Genomic DNA, 27,491 nt, shown 5'->3' with positions numbered 1-27,491 from the left:
CCAGATCTGTGCCTCAACACAATCCTGTTTCTGAGCTCTACGGACAATTCCTTCGACAGCATGGTTTGTTTTTTGCTCTGACATGCACCGTCAACTGTGGGCCCTTACATACACAGGTGTGTGCCTTTCCAAATCATGTCCAATCAATTGAATTGACCACAGGTGGACTCCAATCAAGTTGTAGAAACATCTCAAGGATGATCAATAGAAACAGGATGCACCTGAGCTCAATTTCGAGTCTCATTGCAAAGGGTCTGAATACATATGTAAATAAGATATATTTTTTTAAATACATTTGCAGAAATGTCTATTTATTGATTTAATACATTTTATAATAAGGATGTAACGTAAAACAAAATGTGGAAAAAGGACACAAATCTCTTCGAGGTCTTGAAGTATAAATGTTTGGGATGCGGGTTGTGAGTGATCAGGGTGTCAGGAGGGAAGTGGTGACATTGGGAAAGTATAACCGAGGGGAAATGAAAGAGGATTTGATAGGAGGAATTATAGTTTGTTGTCTCAAGGCAGTGGCATGGGGTTGAAATGGCCTAGTGCAGAGAACAGGGTGTTCGATCTCACACACACACACACACACACACACACACACTGGACTCATGATGCACAGTCTGGTCCCGCTCGTGGTGGCAGAAACCAGGTCACCTCTTCAAATCCTTTTCTTTCTCGCTCTCCATCTCTCTCTCTGTCACTCTCCATCTCTCTCTCTGTCAATCTCTCCATCTCTCTCTCTGTCAATCTCTCCATCTCTCTCTCTCTGTCAATCTCTCCATCTCTCTCTCTCTGTCAATCTCTCCATCTCTCTCTCTGTCAATCTCTCCATCTCTCTCTCTGTCAATCTCTCCATCTCTCTCTCTCTCTGTCAATCTCTCCATCTCTCTCTCTCCATCTCTCTCTCTGTCAATCTCTTCATGTTTCTCTCTCTTTTGTCAGGTCATTGAGTTTATGAGTGTCAGTTTTCTACAAGACTAATGCCAGCCAAATATTCCATAATATGATATGTTGTTGAAAATTAGGCTGTGTCCTCAAGGGTAATGATAGTATCTGCCTGGGTATGTCGTTCAGTCTCTCGGATGGTAAATCGGTGTTTACCATCAATGTAGGTTTGCGGTTTCTGCTGACATTTCACAGCGCTTGTCGTTACTGAGTCTCAATAGGTTTTAGAAATCAAAAGTCTCTCGCTTCCCCCCCCCCCCCCCCCCTCGCTTCCTCCCTCCCCCTCGCTTCCTCCCTCCCCCCCCTCGCTTCCTCCCTCCCCCCCCTCGCTTCCTCCCTCCCCCCCTCCATCCCTCCCTCCATCCATCCATCGCCTACCTCCAGTAGTTTGTAGAGGTGTTCAACGCCACTCTTCTCCAGCTCCTTGGCAGGGATCTCCGTCTCTTTGAAATGGACGTACTCATTGTAAAGTGCCTGTGGGACAGTGACAGGGTGTTGACAAAAGGCTAGATGTCAATAATAGACTGTCTTTATGTATGACCCGTATTCATAAAGCATCTCAGAGTCGTAATGCTGATCTAGGAACAGCCCCCCTCCTATTCGGAGATGCTTTATAAACATTTATTTTTCATCTTTACCCACATCCATGTTTACCCTCTCCCTCATCCCCTTACTGCCTCTCTCTATTTCTACCCATCCTTCCTTCCTCATCCATTCTCTTCTTCCATTCTGTCTATTTTATTCTCTCCTCTCCATCGCCCGGACTCCCTTTCCCTCCCTCTTCACCTTGAGCTCCACAGGGTCCAGTGGGAAGTTCTTGTTGGCCATGAGGGCCGTGTGCTGCTGGCTCCACTGGCGCAGCATGGAGAAACGAGACTGGTACTCTGCCCAGCGGTGGTCCACCTCCTGATAGCGAGAGAGAGAGAAAGAGGAAGGAGGAAAGGGAGAGGAGAAAGAGAGCGAGAGAGAGGGATTGGTTCACTGACAGTCAGCTATCAATATACTTCAGTGGCAGACTGCGATCAATGGAGTCCATTATTGGCTCCACAGCTATGGCAACATGATGTCCCTTGAGCAGGCATGCCAACAAGACTACAGATATTCATTCCAAATACATTCGTTCACACAGACTGACCAACTGTACATTAATACAAGCTAAATGTTAATTAGAGAAAAGTAGAACATACGTGTGCTGCGATGCCCTCTCCTCCCTCTGGGATCTTGGGGAAGGCATCGTAGATGGAGGAGACGTATGTGATGACCGACTTCTCATCTGGAGACGGAACGTCCACATCTAGAGACACAGAGAGAGAGACACAGAGAGAGAGAGAGAGACACAGAGAGAGAGACACAGAGAGAGAGAGAGAGACACAGAGAGAGAGAGACACAGAGAGAGAGACACAGAGAGAGAGAGAGAGACACAGAGAGAGAGAGACACAGAGAGAGAGACACAGAGAGAGAGACACAGAGAGAGAGAGACAGAGAGAGAGAGAGAGACACAGAGAGACAGAGGAGGAGACGGGGAGATGAAAGGGGGAGAGGAAAGGTCAACACGATATAAACGGTAGAGAGAGGCAGACCAACAGAACAAAGAGGCACACAGACAGTCTCATGATGTACACTACTCTCATGATACACTGTAGAACAGCCGGAGGCTAGAAGTACACAGACAGACGGAGAGAGACGCAGGCAGACGGACAGAGACGCAGGCAGACGGACAGAGACGCAGGACTAAGGACAGAGACGCAGACAAAGACAGGCAGGCAGACGGTTACCTTCAGCGTCCAGTAGTCTGGTCACCCCTAGCGACTCGGCAATCTCAAAGGCCTGCTCCAGGTTGTCAAGGTTACTCTGCTGTGCCACCACCTCCATGTCAATCAAATCTGGCCTGGAGACCATCAGAGAGGGAGACAGGGGGTCAGAACTGAAAGTGTATGTGTGTCTGCATGCATCTCATTGGGTGATTGGAGACCATCAGAGAGGGAGACGGGGGGGGGGGGGGTCAGAACTGAAAGTGTGTGTGTGTGTCTGCATGCATCTCAGTGGGTGATTGGAGACCATCAGAGAGGGAGACGGGTGGGGGGGGGGTCAGAACTGAACGTGTGTGTGTGTGTGTGTCTGCATGCATCTCAGTGAGTGATTGTGTGTGTACCTGAATCGGTGGAGCAGGGCGTTGAACATGCGCCCGTCGCTCCAGGAGGAGGAGAAGTTGGTACAGCGGAGGCCAGGCCAGCCCTCGGAGGCCTTCTGGCTCCATAACAACAGCTTCTCCTTAGCCGTCAGGTCCCCAGACTCACCGCTCACATAGATCTCGGAGATCTGGAACACAGAGAGGATATGGTTCATACAGGAAACACTCATTATGAACACACACACACACACACACTCCCCGCTCACATCAACGTCAGATCAGGAGAGACCAGAGGAGAGGTGAGGGGTTAATGAATATGGGATGACTTTGCTTGGATCCATCCACAAGTATTGGTAGAAGGTTCCAAATATGAGCCATTTGAAGGTCAAAGGATGCCTGCTCTTACTGTGTAATCATGGCAAGGAAAAAACATGTGATATGAAAGCCACAACAGCTGGCGGAGATGCACACCCTTTCCCCTTTAGGGGCAGACATTCATTACAGACGACATTACCCTCTCATTGTCCTACTACCAGACTGCAACCCACAGTGGGCATTCATTACACTGTTTCAAAGCATATCTCTAGTGTCATGACAAACTAATGAACAATTTCACACAGGCCCACGCACACACGGATGTACGTGACATGCAAACGTAAACACACGGTGAGTCAGCAGAATTGTACCAACGTGCTAGTCTTCTATTCACTTTGATTCAACTTGTCATCTTTGTTCCTATCCGTAATCTTCTCTGTCCTTTAGCCAATAGGCCTTAAGCCCGAGCCAATGTTCTTTTCTCTTTCGGTCTCTTGTTATTCTGGCCAGCTCATTAACTTGTTTTCTCACCACAATCTCCCCCTCTCCCTTCCTCCACTTGTTCATTCCTTCATCCATCTACCCCCCCCCCCCTCGTTCGGCCTCCTTCCAGCCCACCCCTTCTATCTCTGTCACTTCGGCTTTTCTCCTCATTTGATCTGTTCTTCCACAGACACTGCCTTGTTTTGAACCGTTGGTCTCTCCTTCGCATCAATCTGCTGCTTCACTCCTCTTTTTCATCCCTCTCTTCTCTTTTTTAGGTCAAAGCGCTTATAACCTACTTAAGCCAACCGTCCTCCATCCCACCCGCTTCCCTTTCTTCTCTCCACTCGTCTTTCTTTCTTTAATCTGTTCATCGTGACAAAGGGGGGCTGTTGTAGGTGCAGTATCTGGCAGTGCCTGGTTCTTGTCATCAGTATTCCTCCGTCATCCCTTTTTCTCACTTCCCGTCTTCCCCGCCCTCCCTCCCTCCCTCCCTCCCTCCCGCCGTCAGTCTGTCTGTCTGTGTCTGTCTCGAGTGCTAATATAGAACAGAATGAAAGTCCAGTGAGTGCCAGGAGACTGCAGCAACAACCAAAAGAGAAGGAGAGAGAGAGGGTGGGGGGGGTGAGTGAGGGAGAGGAGGAATGGCATGCAAACGAGAGAGAGGGAGAGCAAAACCAGGCCTGAGTAAACTAATAAGGCAAAACATGCACATGACGTGCACATACAGTACAGACCGCACACACCGACGGCAAACACGCAGAGAGACACACACCGACGGCAAACACGCAGAGAGACACACACCATGTGTGTACCCCAAAAACACAGCTCTTCCGTGACGTGAGCCTTTTATAGTAAAGAATATTAAGGCACGGACATCCAACTACAGGGTCACTCCATCAGCTTGACTCTGGCCCTGAGCCCTTCAGTGACTGGCAATAAACGATAAACGAGTCAAGCACAGCCTCACTACCATTTGACCCCCAGGTACTGTACTATGTAGCTCAGTTACCCCTGCAACCCATAACCTGTTTAGAAAACTGCAGCTGGTGATTGGACCGGATACGACATACTGCATGTTTGCACTGGTCAATTGAAATCGTCATAGATAATTACCACCTTCGCATGGACATGTTTATCATAAATTCTGATTATGAGCAATACGGTTGTTTTGGATAACATACGGTAGCGATTTTACACTACCAAAACAGGGCACATGGTGTCAATTATCCAGTGACATCATGCTTAAATCAGACACTACCAAACACTAACAGACAGACAGCTACACCGTAACACACGCGAGCAGCCAGAGGCCTGTATTTCATATACCTTTGACTATTGGATGTTCTTATAGGCACTATAGTATTGCCAGCCTAATCTCAGGAGATGATAGGGTTGAAGTCATAAACAACGCTGTGCTTCAAGCATTGCTAAGAGCTGCTGGCAAACGCAGTAAAGTACTGTTTGAATGAATGCTTACGAGCCTGCTGCTGCCTACCACCGCTTAGTCAGACTGCTCTATCAAATATCAAATCATAGACTTAATTATAATAAACACACAGAAATAAAATTAATATGGTCAAATCCGGAAACTATCATTTTGAAAACAAAACGTTTATTCTTTCAGTGAAATACGGAACTGTTCCGTATTTTATCTAACGGGTGGCAACCCTAAGTCTAAATATTGCTGTTACATTACACAACCTTCAATGTTATGTCATAGTTATGTAAAATGTCTTTGTTAGGAAGAAATGGTCTTCACACAGTTCGCAACGAGCCAGGAGGCCCAAACTGCTGCATATACCCTGACGAGAATGCACCTTTGTTAAATCACCACCCGTTTGGTGAAGTAGGCTGTGACTCGATGATAATTGAACAGGCACCGCATTGATTATACTCAACGCAGGACAAGCTAGTTAAACTAGTAATATCATCATCATCAACCATGTGTAGTTAACTAGTGATTATGTTAAGATTGGTTGTTTTTTTATAAAATAAGTTTAATGCTAGCTAGCACCTTAACTTGGCTCCTTGCTGCACTCGCGTGGGCAAGCCTGCCACGTAATCTCCTCATGGATTACAATGTATTCGGCGTCCAAAAATGCAGATTACCGATTGTTATGAAAACTTGAAAATCGGCTATGATTAAATCGGCCATGCCGATTAAATCGGTCGACCTCTAGAGGCGATATTTAGATAGTTGATGGGGAGAGGGAACGAGACGGACAAAATACACCAAATACACAAAACGAGAGAAAGAGAGAGAAAGAGAGCGAGTGGGAGGGACATAAGGTGTTAGGAATCCCCCTCTGGGGCTCGAAGCAGCAGTACAGTGTTGATGAATGCGCATCTGAAAACCCTATTTATTCAGATATCTGACATCGCCAAAAAGGCAGCCGTCACGTACCCACCCACACACACACACACTCGAGAAAGAGACAGAAGTATTGATCGCTACCTGGCTAAAACACTCGTAAACGGAAGCCTTTGTGGAGACCGGGCTCTAAGCAACCGTGCGTGTTGGTCTTGCTTTCCCTGTGACTCAGTACCACACATCAAATGAGACACACAGGCCCAAAGGCAACATAGCATCATAATATACTGACGACAGGTCGGCAGCCAAGAAGGGAGTTTCCTGCTGTCAATGTACAGCACTTTGAGCAGGTCTAGATCAACTAACTACAATTATCAACAGAGGTTCTTATTGGTAACAACAGTAAAAGGGTGGGGTCAACTGTGGGGTCAAAGGCCTACACTACAGCAGGCATAGAAATAGAATTACTTGACATTGTGTGAGCCGTATGATTTCATAAAACAATCATTGCAAAATAACAAGTTACAGTATGCTGTCAGGAACCCTGCCATTTAAGGGGGAAAAAACACACACACACAGTCAGAAGTAACAGAGGAAAGAGTGGGTGGTGTGAGGAAAACAACGAGTGATGGAGAGAAAGACAGAGGGAAAGAAAGAGAAAAGGGGAGAGATGCAGAGAAGGTCTGCGCTGTGCTGATTAGGCTCTGGAGACAGACTTCGGAAGGATGAGGAGATGCAGAGAGACACACAGAGACACACAGAGACACACAGACAAAGACACAAATGTACAAAGCATCTCTCTCAGACAAAGATGTATGTAAAAGGGCAACACACATTCAGAAATATGCTCTACTGGCCTGATCCTGGACAAGCCCCCACATATGTAGCCTACATTTCCATGAGTAAAAGAGAGCGAGTGAAAAAAAAGAAGGAAAGAGAGAAAAAATACCCCTGACCTGAGGAAACTGCTTTGTGGTGACCTGGGGTGGAGATAGAGGACTGTCAGTTGCAGAGTCCAGTCCCTCTCTGGAGCTTTCCCAGTCTATCTGGGTGGCGCCCCCTGCCTCTGGGGAGGTCAGTGGCAGGTCGCTGGCATAGCCAGAGGACAGAGGGTCCTGTACCGAGGGTTCCTCGACTTTTGTAGCTTCCTGGGTCTCCATAAGGTTGGTTGTCATATTGAGACCTGGGGTGTCCATTTTGGGTCTCCTTTGGGTCAAGCCAACCCTGCTTAGCTGGGTGGCTCCCCCCGTCTCTGGGGAGGTGCGGGGCAGATCGCTGGCATAGGCAGAGGAAAGAGGGTTCTGTATTAATAGTCCCTCTTGGACCTGTGCTGGTTTATCCAGACTGAGTTCCTTGACTTTTGTGGTTTCCTGGGTGTCCATAAGGAAAGTGGTCCTGGCATCCATTTTGGCTCTCCTGCTGTCTTCCTCAGAAAGATGTACTTTGAGGATGTTCCCAGTCACAGGGGATGTGGCTGGAGGTTCGGCACATACCTCTACTTCTACCTCTTTGTCATGGTAACTGTCCCCTCTCCAAACCGGGGACCCAAAGTCACTGGGGTAGACTGTCCTCACAACACACAGCCGGCCCTCCACCTCGCGAATGTGGACCACCCCTTTGTGCTCCTTTGACAAAGGGTTGTTAAAAGCAACCCCCAGCATCCCTGCTGGCCCACCCCCACCTTCATCCTCCACCTTCTCTTTCTCCTCTTCTCCTTTTTTCCCCCGTTCCCTCTCCTTCTTGGGTCTTTGTATACAAGGCCTCTCCAGGACCCCTTGTTCTCGCGCCCTGACTTTGCAGACTCGACCCCCACCAGGGGTGGTGTGCACCTGGGATGGGAAAGATGGGTCAGGGTTATCTGGGGTGGGGGTGGGGTCCTCACTGGGTTGCCCTTGGCTGCTTGGGGCCTCTATGGTACTGCTCGTCCCCCCTTCCTCACTCCCAGCTCCGGGGTAGGACAGCCTTCTCCACACTGGGCTTGGCTCAGGGGACAGTTCCAGCACTCTGCTACCCCCCAACCCCCCCATGCTGTCACTCGTGGAGTCCGTACAGAGAGCACTGGGAAGGGGCTGTCTGGATTGAGTTTGGACATGAGGCACAGTTAAATTTGTGATTTTCGCTCCGACGTCACTCATAGTGTTGAACGAGGCCGTGGTTGCCTCTGTGACAGTGCCTTTGTCCTCTTCCTCTTCATCCTCTTCCTCCGGAATGTTGCTTATCCTTACGCTTTCCACCTCCGAGCCGACCGACGACCCTCCTTTCTGGCGCTTCTTTCCTTTGCGTTTCCGCCGGAAGCGGAGGCGCCGTTTGGGGTTGGGGGACAGTGGGGGGAAGCCGTGTCCTCCCTCCCTAGGAGGCCTCACACAGCCCATAGAGCTTCCCATCTCAGAGTGAACGACTGAGGGAAGGACAGAGGAGGCAAAACTAAAAAGCAAAAAAACACTCAGGTGGACAGGCACACCAGAGTGTGACGGATGAAAGCAATATCAATGTGACACCTGCTCGCGGTGTGACGTTAGTGACAGCAGGTTTAGCTATGGTTGCTTGCCAGGAGTATAGAAAGTGACAATGACGAGACAGGATGTGGGCTCTCGTCACCTTCTCATAGGGTCTAGATCAGTCCACCGGGCCGAGGTGCTTGCTGCAGGCTTGCGTGTCACAGCTCTCGTCTGTCCGTAGGTGCTCCTCTCCTCCGCCTTCCCTCCCCCTCTCCTCCTCTCTTTGCAGCTGTTGCCTCACCTCACCTAGGCAACACCGCTGTCAGCCCTGTCTCTACGGGCAGGTCACGGACATCCCAGCACTAACGTCAAGGACACTGAGGCAGAAACATGTCAGCAGGCTCAGCACAGCGTACGAGAAAATAGATTTGGCTTCAGGCTTTAGTCGTTTATTCCTTCAAAGTTTGGCAGGTAAGAACGAAAGTCAACGTGGCTCATACATACATACTACATGTTGAACGAGGCTTGGAGAGTCTGATGTGTGAGACGGTGAGTCAGAGCACTGCAGCGTCCTCTTCAGCGCATCAGTCGTTTCACACAGACAATGTCGGCGTGTGCGGGAGAGAAGTCCATGGGGTCTCTGGCGTTGCCTGCGATGGAATCAGTGCTCGTCTCATATCTGCAATTCCTCAGAGTGTGAGACGCGAGGGAGCTGCAGTGCAGACACACATCGTCAGACACACACACACTCACACATGCAATGTGTCTGACTCGGTGCACATCATCGCAGTCGCTCGGCAGCGGAATCAAACAATTCAATATATCACGTCAACTGCAATTCCGCTCTGCTTACGCCATCCTGCACACACGCAGTTTGTTGGTAATTTCTTTTCCCTGTCGTTCCGGGGGTACTGTAATCCAAGTACTTTATCCAGGCTCGCCTCCAGGTATCCACAATCATATATTATTAATAACTCTCCGCTCCTGCGATATTGTTATGGCTGTCAGTGCCGTAACAGCCAACAACAGTCATCGTAGTAGAAGTGGAGATAGCATTAGCTCTGCAGTAGCCGGTGGAGTCCCGTTCTGCCGAGACAGCGTGCTAATATCCACCATCCAGATTGGTGGTGGGTGATCGTGGACAGTCAGGCAATACTCTGACCGGCTGTTAACTCAAATCAGACAGAGCCTCGACGGCGGCGACTGGGACTCCTCGCCATTCCCCACGATCCCCCCTGTTCATGGAGTCGCTGCGTCACGTGGCGTTTGATTTCCTTCAGTTCCCCCGGTTGTTAACCAGAGAGAGGTCTCAGTACGAAGGAAACCTACGGGGGCGTTGAACGAGCGTTAAAGCAACGTTACGCTGCTGACTTGAAAGTCTCCAAGTGATACAGGTGACCATGGGACCAGGAAGAGAGGTGAAGAGATCCTCAAAGTCTCCAAGTGATACAGGTAACCATGGGACCAGGAAGAGAGGTGAAGAGATCCTGAAAGGTAGGCGTCCCAATCCTTCAATGATTACCAATCACACATTGCATTAGGAGTGGTAAGATACCTGCAGCGTGGTCTCACAGAAAATCCAGACAACTCGGGAAGCTGGTAGTGGTTCCTGTAGCTTTGTCTCTGGTGCTTTATCAGGTTCAAATCCAGAGCACGTCGAGGTAGGGAGTAGAGACCCCACCTTTAGCTTTCCAGACGTCACGTGGCGCCCCCATTGATACCGGCCTTGATCTTACTCCCCCCCTCCCCTCCAACAGAGGATTGCTGGGAGATCGTGCTATCCAGTCACCAACCCCTCAGTCCATCTCCAACCTTAGAACTGTCTGTCAGCCAGGCAGGCTTTTTCAGTCATCCCTGCTGACAGTCTTCAACACTGCTCCAGTACTCCAGTATATAAGCATCCACAATCCTCCAGGTCTCTATGTGTTCCCAGAGTCCACAGGCGTGCATGCAAAGAGGGTCTGGTTGCAGACAGACAGGCGGTTGGTTAAAAAGGCACTCCCTCTCGTCTCCTCTGGTCTGGTTAATGGAATTAGCAGTGGTGGCTGGGCTGGGCTACAGGAGGCGGGGCTACAGGAGGCTGGGTCTAAACGGAGTTCGACTTGGTTAGGGAAGGTCCAGCATCCCCAGCTTTAGCCGTCCTCCTGACGCTGCCTGCAAACTAGCAGCTGACTGGGTAAGGCAAAGGCAGAGGATAAGTCCGGTAGGCTGCTGGTTATAGAGAGAGATGGAGGAGAGGGGGATCCGAATGAAGGGAGAACAAGGTCCCCGTCAGACAGGCATGGTCGGATTGATCCAATAAACACAGTGTTCCCGGGAGAGTCGCAAAATGTGTGTGTGTGCAGCTGAAGAGAGAGCAAGAGTGTGTCTGTGTGCCTGCAGGGCTGGGCGATCCTCCAATCAGCTGTATGTGTAAGAATCCTGAGTGTGTATGTGTGAGCCGAGGTCTGTAGATCCAGGAGAAACAGGGAGACACAGTAACAGTAGGCAGCCTGTATTCCTCTCTCTGTCGCTGGCTTCTCGTGCTCGTGCTATCCCTCGCTCGCAGGCAAAGAGAAAAGCGCTCTATCTTCACAACCTCTGCAGCTCTAGCTCTCTTTCTCCCTCCCTATTTTCTCCTCCTCCTATCCGCTTCCTCGTTCCGCCCTCCTCTCGCTCTCTCTCTGGCATACTCTCTACTGCTCTCTTGGTGTAACACACACACACACACACACACACACACGCTATTTTTTGGGGGGTCCGATACAGATAGATTTTTTATATCCTCCATTATTAACTGGCTGGTTCGAGCCCTAAATGCTGATTGGCTGACAGCCGTGGTATATCAGGGGGGTTTGTGATATATGACCAATATACCACGGCTAAGGGCTGTATACAAGGCACTCTGCGATGTGTCGTGCATAAGAACAGCACTTAGGCACTTAGCCGTGGTATATTGGCCATATACCACACCCCCTCGGGCCTTATCGCTTAAATAGACTGTTACAGCAGTGAAAATGAAAAAGTTCCACTGTTCCACACTGAGTTCTCATACATTGTCATCCAAAATAGCAATTGTCTAAGAAATGTTCCAGATGTTAATTTCTTACATAGTGACAATAATGACATCATGAGAATGGCTGCAAATGATTAGATAAGCATGATATTTCCTTATTTCATACAATGTATTAAATATCGGTTACCATGTATCCAACACCGATGTATTGGTAAAAAGCCCAATATCAGCTGTTAAGATCGGTGAACCGATATATCGGTCGGGCTCCACAAAGACACGAGTCAAATGCTTCCCAGGTTGGCCAGCTGCGGCAGAAAAAATAAATTGGTGTCGATTCTCTGCAATACCAGAGATCATTAAAGCAAGTTGAAAAAGAGTAAAGAAAGATGCAGGAGAGGAGGGTGTTGAGGAGTTTGGGGAAATGAGCGAGAGAATGAAAGAGCCTTTGCACCAGTTACAGCTTTTTCACACACACACACACACACTAAACACTCAAATCTCACTGTGCGTGTGGGTGGTAGACAACTGTACGAGCACACAAACACAGTCCACATCAAGAAACACACACACACACACACACACACGGACCTGAGGCAGTATACGGCAGCGTAGAGATCTACCCACAGACCCAAAATAAATCCCATTGCAAACATAAACACATAGTATTCTCCAGGGATGGTAGATCAGCTACTTGTAGAGGAGTCCAATCCACAGCTCTCCCATTACCTCCACAGTGGAAAACAGACAATAAGACCTGCAATCAGGTCTCTGAGGCCTTCCCCATGGATATATGATGTGCTGGAAGCACATCAAACTACCAATTAGCTACCTGAAAGCTGTCACATTTACGATCCAATTCTTTCTGCCACAACATAATTAGCATTTAGAGAGAATGTAGGTTGTGTTGAAAAGCTGATTTCAGGTCGGTTTTGATGTTTCACCCTCTAAATGATGGAGGTTAGGCGGTTTATAGTAATGACCTCGGCTAACCTGTACCCCTGCACATTGACTCGGTACCGTACCCCCCTGTGTATAGCCTCGTTATTGTTATGTCATTTTGTTCTGTTACTTTTTGTTGATTTTATATATTTTTTTTAAACTTTAGTTTATTTACTAAATATTTTCTTTACTCTATTTCTTCAATTGTATTGTTGGTTAAGGGCTTGTAAGTAAGCATTTCATGGGAAGGTCTACACCGGTTGTATTCGGCGCATGTGACTAATAAAATTTGATTTGCACAAATTAAAAGAGCCAGGCCAGAGTGGATTAGCCAATCGCATGCAGCCACAGCTCAGGGAGAGGCGGGGTTTGTGAGAGGGATGGGGTGTTGTTGGCTGAGAGCATTGTTAGTGCGCAGGGTCATCTACGAAGGTAGGACAACTGGTGACCCCTAGTGGTGAAAGTGAGGAGCTGCAGCCAACCTTGAACCACTGTTGCATCAGAGTAAATTATGCATACTGAATTTACATAGCGCTATACATTTTTCAATGCTATAGGTAGGTCACAAACATGTGCAATGATCCATATAGTATACTACGAGGCTTGTCCCCAGAATATATTGTTGTAAAACACAACACTTTTTGGGGAAGGTGTCCTTTTTAATTAATTTATTTTATTTAACTAGGCAAGTCAGTTAAGAACAAATTCTTATTTTCAATGACAGAGACAACTATTATCTGTTAGGGGAGTGAACATCATAGCCAAACATTGACTTCAACTGATGGATTAAGTACCAAGTAGAGGACAACTGCCAGACATTGCTGCCTTGAGGGCTGGAGCAGGGCTGAGTCTCTCTAAAATTGAATTGAAGTGGCTGGTGTTGAGAAGCACCGCTGAGACAGCAACTTGTCTCGCCTGCAGTCGGAGAGAATGCTTTGCTAACGTGACACATCTTTGAAATAATGAAGAACTGGTCTTAACTAGACATGACAGAGTGTGGAGTCATAGGCCTGTGGTTCTACCCCTAACAACAGAGCTTCGTCCAATGACGAATTCTCCTTTTGGCGCCTGACAGAGTCCTCCAATCAGCAGCGAACTTTAGGGGGACAGTTTCCTGGAATAACTTCCCTACTTTCTGGCCATGCAGTGTTTTCTGACCCCACATTTTACCTACTAAAACCAAACCCGAAATCCTTGCCTGTATCATTACAATAAATGAATATGTGCTTTTTAACATGCCATCTGGTGACTCCCAGAGACGTTGTTGCTCCTTGCAAATCCCAGGTCATAATGTGCTATTCAGACTTTTTACCCATGTCCACATATGTAACCCTGTCTACATTAAGTTGATGTACTCTCGTCTCACTATGACACTGTGCAGTCTGTCTCGGTGTCCTCGGTCTTAACAGGGACCTGGGCTGGCTGCACTGACCCTTCTAGCACCAACTCTTTGGGACTCGTAGACTCCGTTGGATTTCGTCACATTCTATTGTGTCACAAAGTGGGGATTGAAATGGATTCAATTCAAAACACTAACATGATTTAAAGATGAACACAAATTCAATAACTCAAATATAGTATTCGTCTCCCTGAGTCGACACGTTAGAAAACCCTTTGTCGTCGGTTACAGCTGTGAGTCTTCCTGGGTAATTCTCAGAGCTTTGCTCACCTGGATTGTACAATACCTGCCGATTATTATTTTCTAAATTCTTTAAGTTCTATCAAGAAGTTGAGGATCACATGACTAGAAAATTATTTATATCACTTGCCATAGATAGATTTTTAAGCAGATTGAAGTCAAACTATAACTCGGCCACTCAGGAACATTCAGTGTCTCCTTGGTAAGCAACTCCAGCGTAGATTTGGCCTTGTTTTGTAGGTTACTGTCCTGCTGAAAAGGTGAATTTCTCTCCCAGTCTCTGGTGTAATGCAGACTGAACCAGGATTTCATCTAGGATTTTTTTCTGTGCTTCGCTCAATTAAGTTTATGTTCATCCTGAAAAACTCCCCAGTATTTGCTGAGGTCAAGCATACCCATAACATGATGCAGCCAGCACCACCACGCTTGATAATAAGGAGGCCGTTAACTCAGTGATGTGTTGGATTTGCCCCGAATAGAATGCTTTGCATTTTAGGTCAGAAAGTGTATGTATACCTTCACTGTTATTTTTAATTCTCAGTATTACTTTAGTGCCTTGTTGCATACAAGGTGTATGTTTTGGAATATTTTTCTGGATGTATATTTGTATTCTTCTCACACTGTCATTTAGGTCATTATTGTGGAGTCACTACAATGTTGTTGACTCATCCTCAGTTCACTCCCATCACAGCCATTGAACTCTGTAGCTGTTTTAAAAATCACCAATGGCCTCATGGTGACATCCCGGTGACATCCTTCCTGTCCTGCAGCTCAGCTCAGGAGGACGACTGCATCTTTGATGGTTTAATACATCATCCACGGCATAATTATTAACTTGACCAGGCTTTAAAAAAAGAGATATTCAATGTCTGATTTGTTATGGTTGCTACCCATCTACCAATCACGACCCTTCTTTATGAGGCTTTCGAAAAGCTCCCTGGTGTTTATAGTGGAATCTGTGCTTGGAATCCAATTTCATCCAGGCTGAATCACAACTGGCCCGTGATTGGGAGTCCCATAGGGTGGTGCACAATTGGCCCAGCGTCGTCCGGATTTGGCCGGAGTAGGCTGTCATTGTAAATAAGAATTTGTTCTTAACTGACTTTTTCAAATTCAACCCTTGATTGAGGGACCTTACAGACGTACAGTAGGTATGGGGGACAGAGGTTTAGTCGTTCAAAAATCATGTCAACCCCTGTTATTTCACACAGAGTGAGTCCATGTTACTTATGTGATTTAAGCACAAAGGGGCTGAGTACTTAATTACCTTTTTTCATTCAACACACACACATACTTTTGTAGAAATGTCCTCTGGTCCGATGAAACAAAAATATAACTATTTGGCCTTAATGTCCATCGTTATGTTTGAAGGAAAAGGGGGGAGGCTTGCAAGCCGAAGAACACAATCCCAACCGTGAAGCACGGGGGTGGCAGCATCATGTTGTGGGGGTGCTTTGCTGCAGGAGGGACTGGTGCACTTCACAAAATAGATGGCATCATGAGGTAGGAAAATGATGTGGATATATTGAAGCAACATCTCAAGACATCAGTTAAGTTAAAGCTTGGTTGCAAATGGGTCATCCAATTCTGACCCACTGGGAATGTGATGAAAGAAATAAAAGCTGAAATAAATCACTCTCTACTATCATTCTGACATTTCACATTCTTAAAATAAAGTGGTGATCCTAACTGACCTAAGACAGCGAATTCTTTACGAGTATTAAATGTCAGGAATTGTGAAAAACTGAGTTTAAATGTATTTGGCTAAAGGTGTATGTAAACTTCAACTGCATATATACATATATGGCACATATATACAGTTGAAGTTGGAGGTTTACATACACCTTAGCCAAATACATTTAAACTCAGCCAAATACATTGATCCAGAGCATCCCAAAAATGCTCAATGAGTGACACATCCTGGTGAGTATACAGGCCATGGGAGAACTGGGACATTTTCAGCTTCTAATAATTGTGCCCAGATCCTTGAGTTATCATGCTGAAACCTGAGGTGATGGCGGCGGATGAATGGGATAACATTGGGCCTCAGGATCTCGTCACGGTATCGCTGTGCATTCAATTTGCCATCTATAAAATGCAATTGTGTTCGTTGTCTATAGCTTATGCCGGCCCATACCATAACCCACTGCCACCCTGGGGCACTCTGTTCACAACGTTGACATCAGAAAACCGCTCGCCTACACTCAGCCATATACGCTGTCAGCAATCTGCCCGGTACAGTTGAAACCGGGATTCCTCCGTGAAGAGCACACTTCTCCAGCTTCCCAGTGGCCACCGAAGTTGGGCATTTGCCCACTGAAGTCGGTTACGACGCCGAACTGCAGTCAGGTCAATCTGGTGAGGATGACGAGCTCAGCTTCCCTGAGACAGTGAGTTTTTGCAGAAATTCTCCGGTTGTTCACACACACACAGTTTCATCAGCTATAAAAAGGTGGCTGGTCTCAGACGAACCCTAGCGTGGTTACACATGGTCTACGGTTGTGAGGCCGGTTGAACATGCTGCAAAATTCTCTAAAACGACGGTGGCGGTTTATGGTAGAGAAATAAACATTCAATCGTCTAGCAACAGCTCTGGTGGACATTCCTGCAGTCAGCATGCCAATTGCACGCTCCCTCAAAACTTGAGACATCTGTGGCATTGTGTTGCGTGACAAAACTGTACATTTTAGAGTGGCCTTTTATTGTCCCCAGCACAAGTTGCACCTGTGTAATGATCATGCGGTTTAATCAGCTTCTTGACATGCCACACCTGTCAGGTGGATGGATTATCTTGGCAAATGTGCACAACATTTCAGAAAAATAATATTTTTGTGCATATGGAACATTTCTGGGATCTTATATTTCAGCTCATGAAACATGGGACCAACACTTTACATGTTGTGTTTATATTTTTGTTCAGTGTATATACTCATCGTGTATTTATTCCTCATGTTACTATTTTTCAATTATTTCTCTAATTTTCCCTCTGCGTTGTTGGGAAGGGCTGTGACTTCACTGTTCGTCAACACCTGTAGTTTATGAAGCATGTGACAAATAACATTTGGTTTGATGCAATTTACCCGCAACTGTAAAACGACTGCTCTATTCTTCCATCTTCTCTCTTTCATTTCCTCCTCTTCTGTCTCCTTCAGTGCAACAGTAGTTTTCAGCCCCCATTCTGTCCATCAGCACAGAGTTCTCCCCCCCATCTACCTCTATCCCTCGTTCTGCATCACTTCGCCACCCTCCCTCTCCCTCCCGCCCTTCCACCCCCTGGGCTCACACCATTCTGCTGAATCATGCTGAATGAAGTGGCTGCGTAGTCATGCGGCGTGTCTCCGTGGCAACCTTCTTGCCGGCGTCACCCTGTGAGGTAATATCATCGTCGCTCTGTTTTGCCCACAGCACATCCTAGTGGCCGGGCATGGGAAGTGCAGCTGATTGTACACCTAATAATAAAAGGTTGGTTGGTTCCTGAGCTGTCAAAATACTGACATTGACAAAACAGCGCTCTCATTTCTGTCTTTTTCTACCTTCGATAGAGAAGTTTGACTTCTAAAAGGGAGAACATTTAGTTGAAGATGTATTATTTGTGGATACAGGAAGAGTAGCTTTGGGTTTGCTTGACTGATTAGAGTCCAAACATTCACGCCTGGGTTCCTGAGGCCAGCTGTATGTGTGTGTGTGTCCCTCTATGGTGCTAGTGCTTTGGGACCTGACCTATTGCAATGCCCTGCCTGGTGGTTGTTCTCCACCAAACTATGTGACACACACAGCCACTCGTATCCATCTTTTAAACACTGCTGAGTGTCGTTAAAATGAACACACACACACACACACACACACACACACACACACACACGCCAAACCAGAGCCTTATGAGGCTTCCCTAGAGCCGTCTCTGCAACAAGCAGGTCGGCACAGCATCTACAGACAAAGCAAGTCAAGTAAACTCCCACACCGGCAAGATGGACTAAAGACTTCTAAATCTAGTCTGCTCCTGGCACAGAACTCTCTAGCTGCGCCCAAACACACCCAATACTACAGTAGAGGACGTGGCTGAGAGATCGGTATCCACCATTAGCTCTTAGGATTGTCACCAGCTCGGTCTATAAGTGATTGGAACCAGACTGCAGGCCACAACGGACCGAGGCCGGGAGAACTAGCCTAAATAATAAATGACTGTCTTCAGCCCATATGGACAGAGCGGTTGCCGAAAACAGCGGCATCACTAACAAATGTCACGAGGTGGGAATTATGATGATTTGTAGAACTGTAAACTCTATTTGGAAAAAAGTGCTGTTATTAAAAAGTGATTTGGTTGCAGGGCAGACTGGCAAACCAACCAGAGATTAGCCACAACATAGAAATCTGATGTTTTTATTGATTCATTTTCATTGAACCTTTATTAAACCAGGTAAAGACCCTCGAGGTTAAACACCTCTTGTGAGGTGGACCTGGCCAGAGGTCAACAGGAAGTAGCCAGCGTGCCATGTACACAACCCAAAAACACAACACAAAAATGTACGGAGCAGGGTGGCAAAGCGCAACATAGAACTAGAACACATAGAGCAGCACAGACCTGGAAGTGCAGGATGATGGTCCAGATGAGGCCCAGTGTCAGCTTGGGGTTGCCGTCTGTGATGTCATCGTTCCGGATGTTCACCAGTTTGACCTGGAACGTGTAAAACAGGAGGATCTAAACGCCAGGCCTAGTGGTGAACTAAAGCATTGACCTGGAACAGAGCTGGGTAACCATGTGCTCCATGTTATTAACCAGTCATCACATGACTTCTTGCTCACCATTGCAAGATTGAATACTAAAAAGGCTATATTTTTGGTGTGAATAGCCTCCTGATTCCATCCTGCTTTCACACACCGGTGCACATAAAAGCAATGAAACCAGGAGAGGAAGCCGCTGAAGGCCACGGAGGTGCAGTCCGTGTCAAGTAGGAGCAGGTGTCTCTAAGACAGAGGTGCAGTCCGTGTCAAGTAGGAGCAGGTGTCTCTAAGACAGAGGTGCAGCATTGGGCAGTGATGCGTGAGGTGTGACTGTGGTCATCTGGGAGGCCCAGTCATGCAGAGCTGACACATCGGGACAGGGGACCAAGAGAAAGGTCACCTCAATGATTTTATTTATGGATATGCTTTGTATGTTTTTTTTTTTTTAAATGTCAAAATAGACCAAAGTAAATAAACAAATAAAAATCTATTTCCAACAGCAGACGTCTGAGTGTGGCTTTAGTTCGGCTCAATGTGTATTGCTGAGCGCATAAGTACCTGCTGAAATATTGTGTGGGTTTGAAAGCGGCAGGTGTGTGTGTGTGTGTGTGTGTGTCAGTTGTACCTGTCTCTGTTTGAGGAAGTCCAGGGCGATCTGGACATTCTGGAGCCGGTGAAATCGCATGCGACCCTTTTCTCTGGGCTGAAGGGGGGAAAACACGACAGAGAGAGAGATGAGTGTATGGGGGGGAACACGGGAGATCTTCTCACAATGCTGACCAGTGAGAGAGATATAAGCCGTGACAAGTGTCGTTCCCAATTCAAAGTGCAGTGAGGGGGGGGGGAACTACGCCTGGGCTGCTGTAATGGCACGGCATTCTCCTAGAGGGCGCTGTCTTCAACTGTTGTCAAAGACATGCCAACAAGCATCCTCACAGCAGAGCAGGAAACCACCCAGGAAAAACATTCTCCAAACCAGAAAAGGTACATCTGCAAACCATGCTGGTTTAAACAGTCTAATACATTTCTCACACACACACACACACACACACACACACACACATTTTCCCCTGCCACTCTCTCAAAACACACAGTCCTTGGCTGGCTGACTCACACACATTCACTCAGTCAATCACTTGACAGTCTGACAGAACACACACACACACACACACACAGAAAACAAAACACACACAGCAAAGCTGCTAGAATTGCAAGATGCAGGAGTGTGTGTCACAGTGTGCTGGGTATAGTCAACGCTGCAGTACCAGTATAGAAGCAGGGTTATGAGGAGCACTCAGGCCAAACAGAGAACTCCATTCAGAGGACGAGAGGTCAGGGGAAGGTCAGGGTGAGAAGAGGCCACAGTTACACAGCCCCAGCCAAGATGCTGACAAAATAAAACCATTAAAAAAAAGCCTATTTAACCCTTGAAGGAATGTCTAAGGAGGTTTTGTCCGGTTACCCTGTTGTACTGCTTGTAGTGTGAAAATGTGTGAAAATGCTTGTGTGAGACATGAGACACGTCAGCGTGTAAATGTGTGTCTTGGGATAGAACTTAAATGCACTTCACGCGCATGCAGTCTTAAAGCACTGTCTATGGGGTGAGGATCAAACGTACTCCCTGAGCTCCATCCTCCACCTCCTCCCCCCCGAGCAAGATGAGCGGGGGAGCTCGGGAGATACACACCCTCCTCAGCGAGGACACGCCCTTGAGCTGCTGCCGTCCAGAGGGGAAGGGGGGATGAGGAGAGTGAGAGAAGAGTGGATGGAGGATGAAAGAATTGTATGGAGGGATGAAGATGAGGTGATTGTCCAAAGAAAGAGATCAAAGAGAAAGAGAACGTGAGAAAGAGGTAGAGCAGGAAGAAATGAAAAATGCAGCTGAGGCAATAATCAAGAAGTAAACTGCAAGAGGCCTAATTTCTGAAAAGCAAGATGAAAAGTTCCTCCTGTACACGCTCTCTCACACAGTAGCTCTCTCGCACAGTAGCTCTCTCTCTCTCGCACAGTAGCTCTCTCTCTCTCGCACAGTAGCTCTCTCTCTCTCTCGCACAGTAGCTCTCTCTCTCTCTCGCACAGTAGCTCTCTCTCTCTCTCGCACAGTAGCTCTCTCTCTCGCACACACAGTAGCTCTCTCTCGCACACACAGTAGCTCTCTCTCTCGCACACACAGTAGCTCTCTCTCTCGCACACACAGTAGCTCTCTCTCACACAGTAGCTCTCTCTCGCACAGTAGCTCTCTCTCGCACAGTAGCTCTCTCTCTCGCACAGTAGCTCTCTCTCTCGCACAGTAGCTCTCTCTCTCGCACAGTAGCTCTCTCTGTCTCTCACAGTAGCTCTCTCTCTCACACAGTAGCTCTCTCTCTCTCACAGTAGCTCTCTCTCTCTCTCACAGTAGCTCTCTCTCTCGCACAGTAGCTCTCTCTCTCTCGCACAGTAGCTCTCTCTCTCTCGCACAGTAGCTCTCTCTCTCTCGCACAGTAGCTCTCTCTCTCGCACAGTAGCTCTCTCTCTCGCACAGTGGCTCTCTCTCTCGCACAGTAGCCCTCTCTCTCTCGCACAGTAGCCCTCTCTCTCTCGCACAGTAGCTCTCTCTCTCTCACACAGTAGCTCTCTCTCTCTCACACAGTAGCTCTCTCTCTCTCACACAGTAGCTCTCTCTCTCTCACACAGTAGCGCTCTCTCTCTCACACAGTAGCGCTCTCTCTCTCACACAGTAGCCCTCTCTCTCTCGCACAGTAGCCCTCTCTCTCTCGCACAGTAGCTCTCTCTCTCTCACACAGTAGCTCTCTCTCTCTCACACAGTAGCTCTCTCTCTCTCACACAGTAGCTCTCTCTCTCTCACACAGTAGCTCTCTCTCTCTCTCACACAGTAGCGCTCTCTCTCTCACACAGTAGCCCTCTCTCTCTCGCACAGTAGCCCTCTCTCTCTCGCACAGTAGCCCTCTCTCTCTCGCACAGTAGCTCTCTCTCTCTCACACAGTAGCTCTCTCTCTCTCACACAGTAGCTCTCTCTCTCTCACACAGTAGCTCTCTCTCTCTCACACAGTAGCTCTCTCTCTCTCACACAGTAGCGCTCTCTCTCTCGCACAGTGGCTCTCTCTCTCGCACAGTAGCCCTCTCTCTCTCGCACAGTAGCCCTCTCTCTCTCGCACAGTAGCTCTCTCTCTCTCGCACAGTAGCTCTCTCTCTCTCACACAGTAGCTCTCTCTCTCTCACACAGTAGCTCTCTCTCTCTCACACAGTAGCGCTCTCTCTCTCACACAGTAGCGCTCTCTCTCTCACACAGTAGCGCTCTCTCTCTCACACAGTAGCGATCTCTCTCTCTGACACACAGTAGCTCTCTCTCTCACACAGTAGCTCTCTCTCTCACACAGTAGCTCTCTCTCTCACACAGTAGCTCTCTCTCTCACACAGTAGCTCTCTCGCACACACAATCTCTCTCTCGCACACACAATCTCTCTCTCTCTCGCTCACACAATATCTCTCTCTCTCGCTCACACAATATCTCTCTCTCGCTCACACAATATCTCACTCTCTCTCGCTCACACAATATCTCTCTCTCTCTCGCTCACACAATATCTCTCTCTCTCTCGCTCACACAATATCTCACTCTCACACAATATCTCACTCTCTCTCGCTCACACAATATCTCACTCTCTCGCTCACAGTAGCTCTCTCGCACACACAGTAGCTCTCTCTCTCTCTCACACAGTAGCTCTCTCTCTCTCTCACACAGTAGCTCTCTCTCACACAGTAGCACTCTCTCTCGCACAGTAGCTCTCTCTCGCACAGTAGCTCTCTCTCTCGCCCAGTAGCTCTCTCTCTCGCACAGTAGCTCTCTCTCTCTCTCTCTCACACAGTAGCTCTCTCTCTCGCACAGACAATATCTCTCTCTCTCTCGCACACACAATATCTCTCTCTCTCTCGCACACACAATATCTCTCACACACAGTAGCTCTCTCTCTCTCACCCACACACAGTAGCTCTCTCTCTCTCACCCACACACAGTAGCTCTCTCTCTCACCCACACACAGTAGCTCTCTCTCTCACCCACACACAGTAGCTCTCTCTCTCACCCACACACAGTCTCTCTCACCCACACACAGTCTCTCTCACCCATACACAGTCTCTCTCACCCATACACAGTCTCTCTCACCCACACACACAGTCTCTCTCACCCACGCACACAGTGTCTCTCACCCACACACACAGTGTCTCTCTCTCACACACACAGTGTCTCTCTCTCTCTCACACACACAGTGTCTCTCTCTCTCACACACACACACAGTGTCTCTCTCTCTCACACACACAGTGTCTCTCTCTCTCACACACACAGTGTCTCTCTCTCTCACACACACAGTGTCTCTCTCTCTCACACACACAGTGTCTCTCCCTCTCTCACACACAATCTCTCTCTCGCTCACACAATATCTCTCTCTCTCGCTCACACAATATCTCGCTCTCTCGCTCACACAATATCTCTCTCTCTCGCTCACACAATATCTCACTCTCTCTCGCTCACACAATATCTCACTCTCTCTCGCTCACACAATATCTCACTCTCTCTCGCTCACACAATATCTCACTCTCTCTCGCTCACACAATATCTCACTCTCTCTCACACAATATCTCTCTCTCTCGCACACACAATATCTCTCTCTCTCTCACCCACACACAGTAGCTCTCTCTCTCACCCACACAGTCTCTCACCCACCCACACACAGTCTCTCTCTCACCCACACACAGTCTCTCTCTCACCCACACACAGTCTCTCTCACCCACACACAGTCTCTCTCTCACCCACACACAGTCTCTCTCTCACCCACACACAGTCTCTCTCTCACCCACACACAGTCTCTCTCTCACCCACACACAGTCTCTCTCACCCACACACAGTCTCTCTCTCTCTCTCACACACACAGTGTCTCTCTCTCTCACACACACACAGTGTCTCTCTCTCTCACACACACACAGTGTCTCTCTCTCTCACACACACAGTGTCTCTCTCTCTCACACACACAGTGTCTCTCTCTCTCACACACACAGTGTCTCTCTCTCACACACACACAGTGTCTCTCTCTCACACACAGTCTCTCCCTCTCTCACACACAGTCTCTCCCTCTCTCACACACAGTCTCTCCCTCTCTCACACACAGTCTCTCCCTCTCTCACACACAGTCTCTCCCTCTCTCACACACAGTCTCTCCCTCTCTCACACACAGTCTCTCCCTCTCTCACACACAGTCTCTCCCTCTCTCACACACAGTCTCTCCCTCTCTCACACACAGTCTCTCCCTCTCTCACACACAGTCTCTCCCTCTCTCACACACAGTCTCTCCCTCTCTCACACACAGTCTCTCCCTCTCTCACACACAGTCTCTCCCTCTCTCACACACAGTCTCTCCCTCTCTCACACACAGTCTCTCCCTCTTTCACACACAGTCTCTCCCTCTCTCACACACAGTCTCTCCCTCTCTCACACACAGTCTCTCCCTCTCTCACACACAGTCTCTCCCTCTCTCACACACAGTCTCTCCCTCTCTCACACACAGTCTCTCCCTCTCTCACACACAGTCTCTCCCTCTCTCACACACAGTCTCTCCCTCTCTCATACACAGTAACACACTCTCTGTGGTTGAAATGTGAGGTGAATGTGTCACACAGACAGTAAAAGGAGAATCAGCGTCTAAATCAGAGGTGGGCAACTCCAGTCCTCGGGAGCCTGATTGGTGTCACACTTTTCCCCGATCCCTAGAACACACACCTGATTAATCAGATTGCATTCTAAACTGAAGATCATGATTAGGTGATTATTTGAGTCAGGTGTGTTAGCTGGGGCAAAACTGTGACACCAATTAGGCCCTGGAGAATTGCCCACCCCTGCTCTAGGTGGACCTAGTCAGCAGTCTCATGTTAGTCGACCCGTCTGTCAGTTACAATGAGTCATGTGCTCCGGGAAATGAGTCATCATGTGCTCCGGGAAATGAGTCATCATGTGCTCCGGGAAATGAGTCATCATGTGCTCCGGGAAATGAGTCATCATGTGCTCCAAGAAAGTATCTGGCTGCATCTGAAATGGCACCCTATCTCCTACATAGTGCATTACTTTTGAGCAGGCCCCATTGGCCTCTAGTCAAAAGTAGTGCACTATAAGGAATAAATGGTTTAGATGGGGACACATGCATTTCCCTCACTGTAATATTGACATTATTAGACAACGATGTGTTAATCAACCCGAGTTCACTTCGAGGTCTTCCTCAATGTGAGGGAGGGAATGTCTCAGGGTCATGCCCCCGGTATACAATGTAACGAACATGACCGTGTCTGATGGTTGTCGAGGTGTGAAGGTTGGTGACCGTGTGTGTGTGTGTGTGTGTGTGTGTGTGTGTGTCTTACCAGGGTGACTCCAGAGAGGACCTCCAGGAGGGAGATCAAGTTGTGTCCATCTCTCAGGTCCTCGTACAGGTCTGTGATGTGCTTCCTCACCTGATGGAGAGGCAGAGAGAGAGATTAAACAACTCAGAGGTTGAATGGCTGCTCTTCCCAGATGACCTATGCCGGTTGTTACCCACAGCAAAGCCTGGACCTGCTAGAGCAGTACTGGGCCCTGGCAGTAAACCCCCACAGCACCTGGCCTACAGCAGAGCCTGGACCTGCTAGAGCAGTACTGGGCCCTGGCAGTAAACCCCCACAGCACCTGGCCTACAGCAGAGCCTGGACCTGCTAGAGCAGTACTGGGCCCTGGCAGTAAACCCCCACAGCACCTGGCCTACAGCAGAGCCTGGACCTGCTAGAGCAGTACTGGGCCCATGCAGTAAAACCCCAACGCACCAGGCCTACAGCAGAGCCTGGACCTGCTAGAGCAGTACTGGGCCCTGGCAGTAAACCCCCACAGCACCTGGCCTACAGCAGAGCCTGGACCTGCTAGAGCAGTACTGGGCCCTGGCAGTAAACCCCCACAGCACCTGGCCTACAGCAGAGCCTGGACCTGCTAGAGCAGTACTGGGCCCTGGCAGTAAACCCCCACAGCACCTGGCCTACAGCAGAGCCTGGACCTGCTAGAGCAGTACTGGGCCCATGCAGTAAAACCCCAACGCACCAGGCCTACAGCAGAGCCTGGACCTGCTAGAGCAGTACTGGGCCCTGGCAGTAAACCCCCACAGCACCTGGCCTACAGCAGAGCCTGGACCTGCTAGAGCAGTACTGGGCCCTGGCAGTAAACCCCCACAGCACCTGGCCTACAGCAGAGCCTGGACCTGCTAGAGCAGTACTGGGTCCTGGCAGTAAACCCCCACAGCACCTGGCCTACAGCAGAGCCTGGACCTGCTAGAGCAGTACTGGGCCCTGGCAGTAAACCCCCACAGCACCTGGCCTACAGCAGAGCCTGGACCTGCTAGAGCAGTACTGGGCCCTGGCAGTAAACCCCCACAGCACCTGGCCTACAGCAGAGCCTGGACCTGCTAGAGCAGTACTGGGCCCTGGCAGTAAACCCCCACAGCACCTGACCTACAGCAGAGCCTGGACCTGCTAGAGCAGTACTGGGCCCTGGCAGTAAACCCCCACAGCACCTGGCCTACAGCAGAGCCTGGACCTGCTAGAGCAGTACTGAGCCCTGGCAGTAAACCCCCACAGCACCTGGCCTACAGCAGAGCCTGGACCTGCTAGAGCAGTACTGGGCCCTGGCAGTAAACCCCCACAGCACCTGGCCTACAGCAGAGCCTGGACCTGCTAGAGCAGTACTGGGCCCTGGCAGTAAACCCCCACAGCACCTGGCCTACAGCAGAGCCTGGACCTGGGCTCTGGACCTGCAAGAGCAGTACTGCCAGACCTGGGCCCTGGACCTGCTAGAGCAGTACTGCCAGACCTGGGCCCTGGCAGTAAACCCCAAAAAGACTAAAATAATGATTTTCCAGAGAAGATCCAGATCTCAGGGAATTAGACCAAAGTTGTCAATTGGTACAAAATATATAGAGTACTTGCACACACTACAATTACTTAGGTTTAAAAATAAGCTCAACTGGACACCTTAATGAGGCAGTGAATCAACAGAGAGAGAAAGCATGCAGGGTATTCTACACCATTAAAAAGCTCATTCTAATTGAAATACCTATTAAAATGTGGCTAAAACTAATTGAATGTGTCATTGAACCAATTGCACTTCATTGCAGCGAGGTGTGGGGTCCACTTGCAAAACAAGATTTCATCAAATGGGACAAACACCCCATTGAAACCCTGCTTGCAGAGTTCTGTAAGATTATCCTACTTGTCCAGAGGAAAACTACAAACAATGCATGCAGGGCAGAATTAGGCCAATATCCACTAATAATAAAAACTCAAAAAATAGCTATTAAGTTTTGGAAACATCTAAAAATACAGTGACCCCCTCTCATATCATTACCAAGCCCTGCAATGCCATGAGCTGAGCAAAGAAAAGAGTCCCCTCCTCCCGCTGGTCCTGAGTTCACAAACCTGTTCTACTAACGCACTGAAGCCTCAGTCCCCTCATCCAGCTGGTCCTGAGTTCACAAACCTGTTCTACTAACGCACTGAAGCCTCAGTCC

The 27,491-nt window shown here is 48.4% G+C and overlaps 1 protein-coding gene across 33 annotated transcripts in view; it reads right to left on the bottom strand.

Moving 5' to 3' along the window:
• The window catches only part of LOC110487604 (microtubule-actin cross-linking factor 1), a 253,063-nt gene that overhangs the window by 117,774 nt on the left and 107,798 nt on the right, over positions 1–27,491 (bottom strand). For 21 of the 33 annotated variants that reach the window (XM_090228108.1, XM_090228118.1, XM_090228111.1 and 18 more), the window contains exons 1-6: positions 7,151–11,442; positions 3,104–3,270; positions 2,727–2,839; positions 2,139–2,245; positions 1,738–1,857; positions 1,330–1,425 (exon numbers count right to left, since the gene is read on the bottom strand). In XM_090228108.1, coding sequence (XP_090084234.1) covers positions 1,330–1,425; positions 1,738–1,857; positions 2,139–2,245; positions 2,727–2,839; positions 3,104–3,270; positions 7,151–8,578 — 2,031 coding nt within the window. In that variant the 5' untranslated portion in view covers positions 8,579–11,442. Of the gene's footprint in view, positions 1–1,329; positions 1,426–1,737; positions 1,858–2,138; positions 2,246–2,726; positions 2,840–3,103; positions 3,271–7,150; positions 11,443–18,787; positions 18,881–19,552; positions 19,631–20,545; positions 20,645–25,326; positions 25,417–27,491 lie in introns of those variants that run through there. The other 12 variants (XM_090228127.1, XM_090228137.1, XM_090228141.1 and 9 more) reach the window with 2 other exon arrangements.

This window comes from Oncorhynchus mykiss, chromosome 30, assembly GCF_057628025.1.
Source record: "Oncorhynchus mykiss isolate SJ-2025 chromosome 30, ASM5762802v1, whole genome shotgun sequence".
Taxonomy (NCBI): domain Eukaryota; kingdom Metazoa; phylum Chordata; class Actinopteri; order Salmoniformes; family Salmonidae; genus Oncorhynchus; species Oncorhynchus mykiss.
The sequence above is the reverse complement of the archived record's forward strand: the minus strand, read 5'-3'. Positions and strand labels throughout refer to the sequence as shown.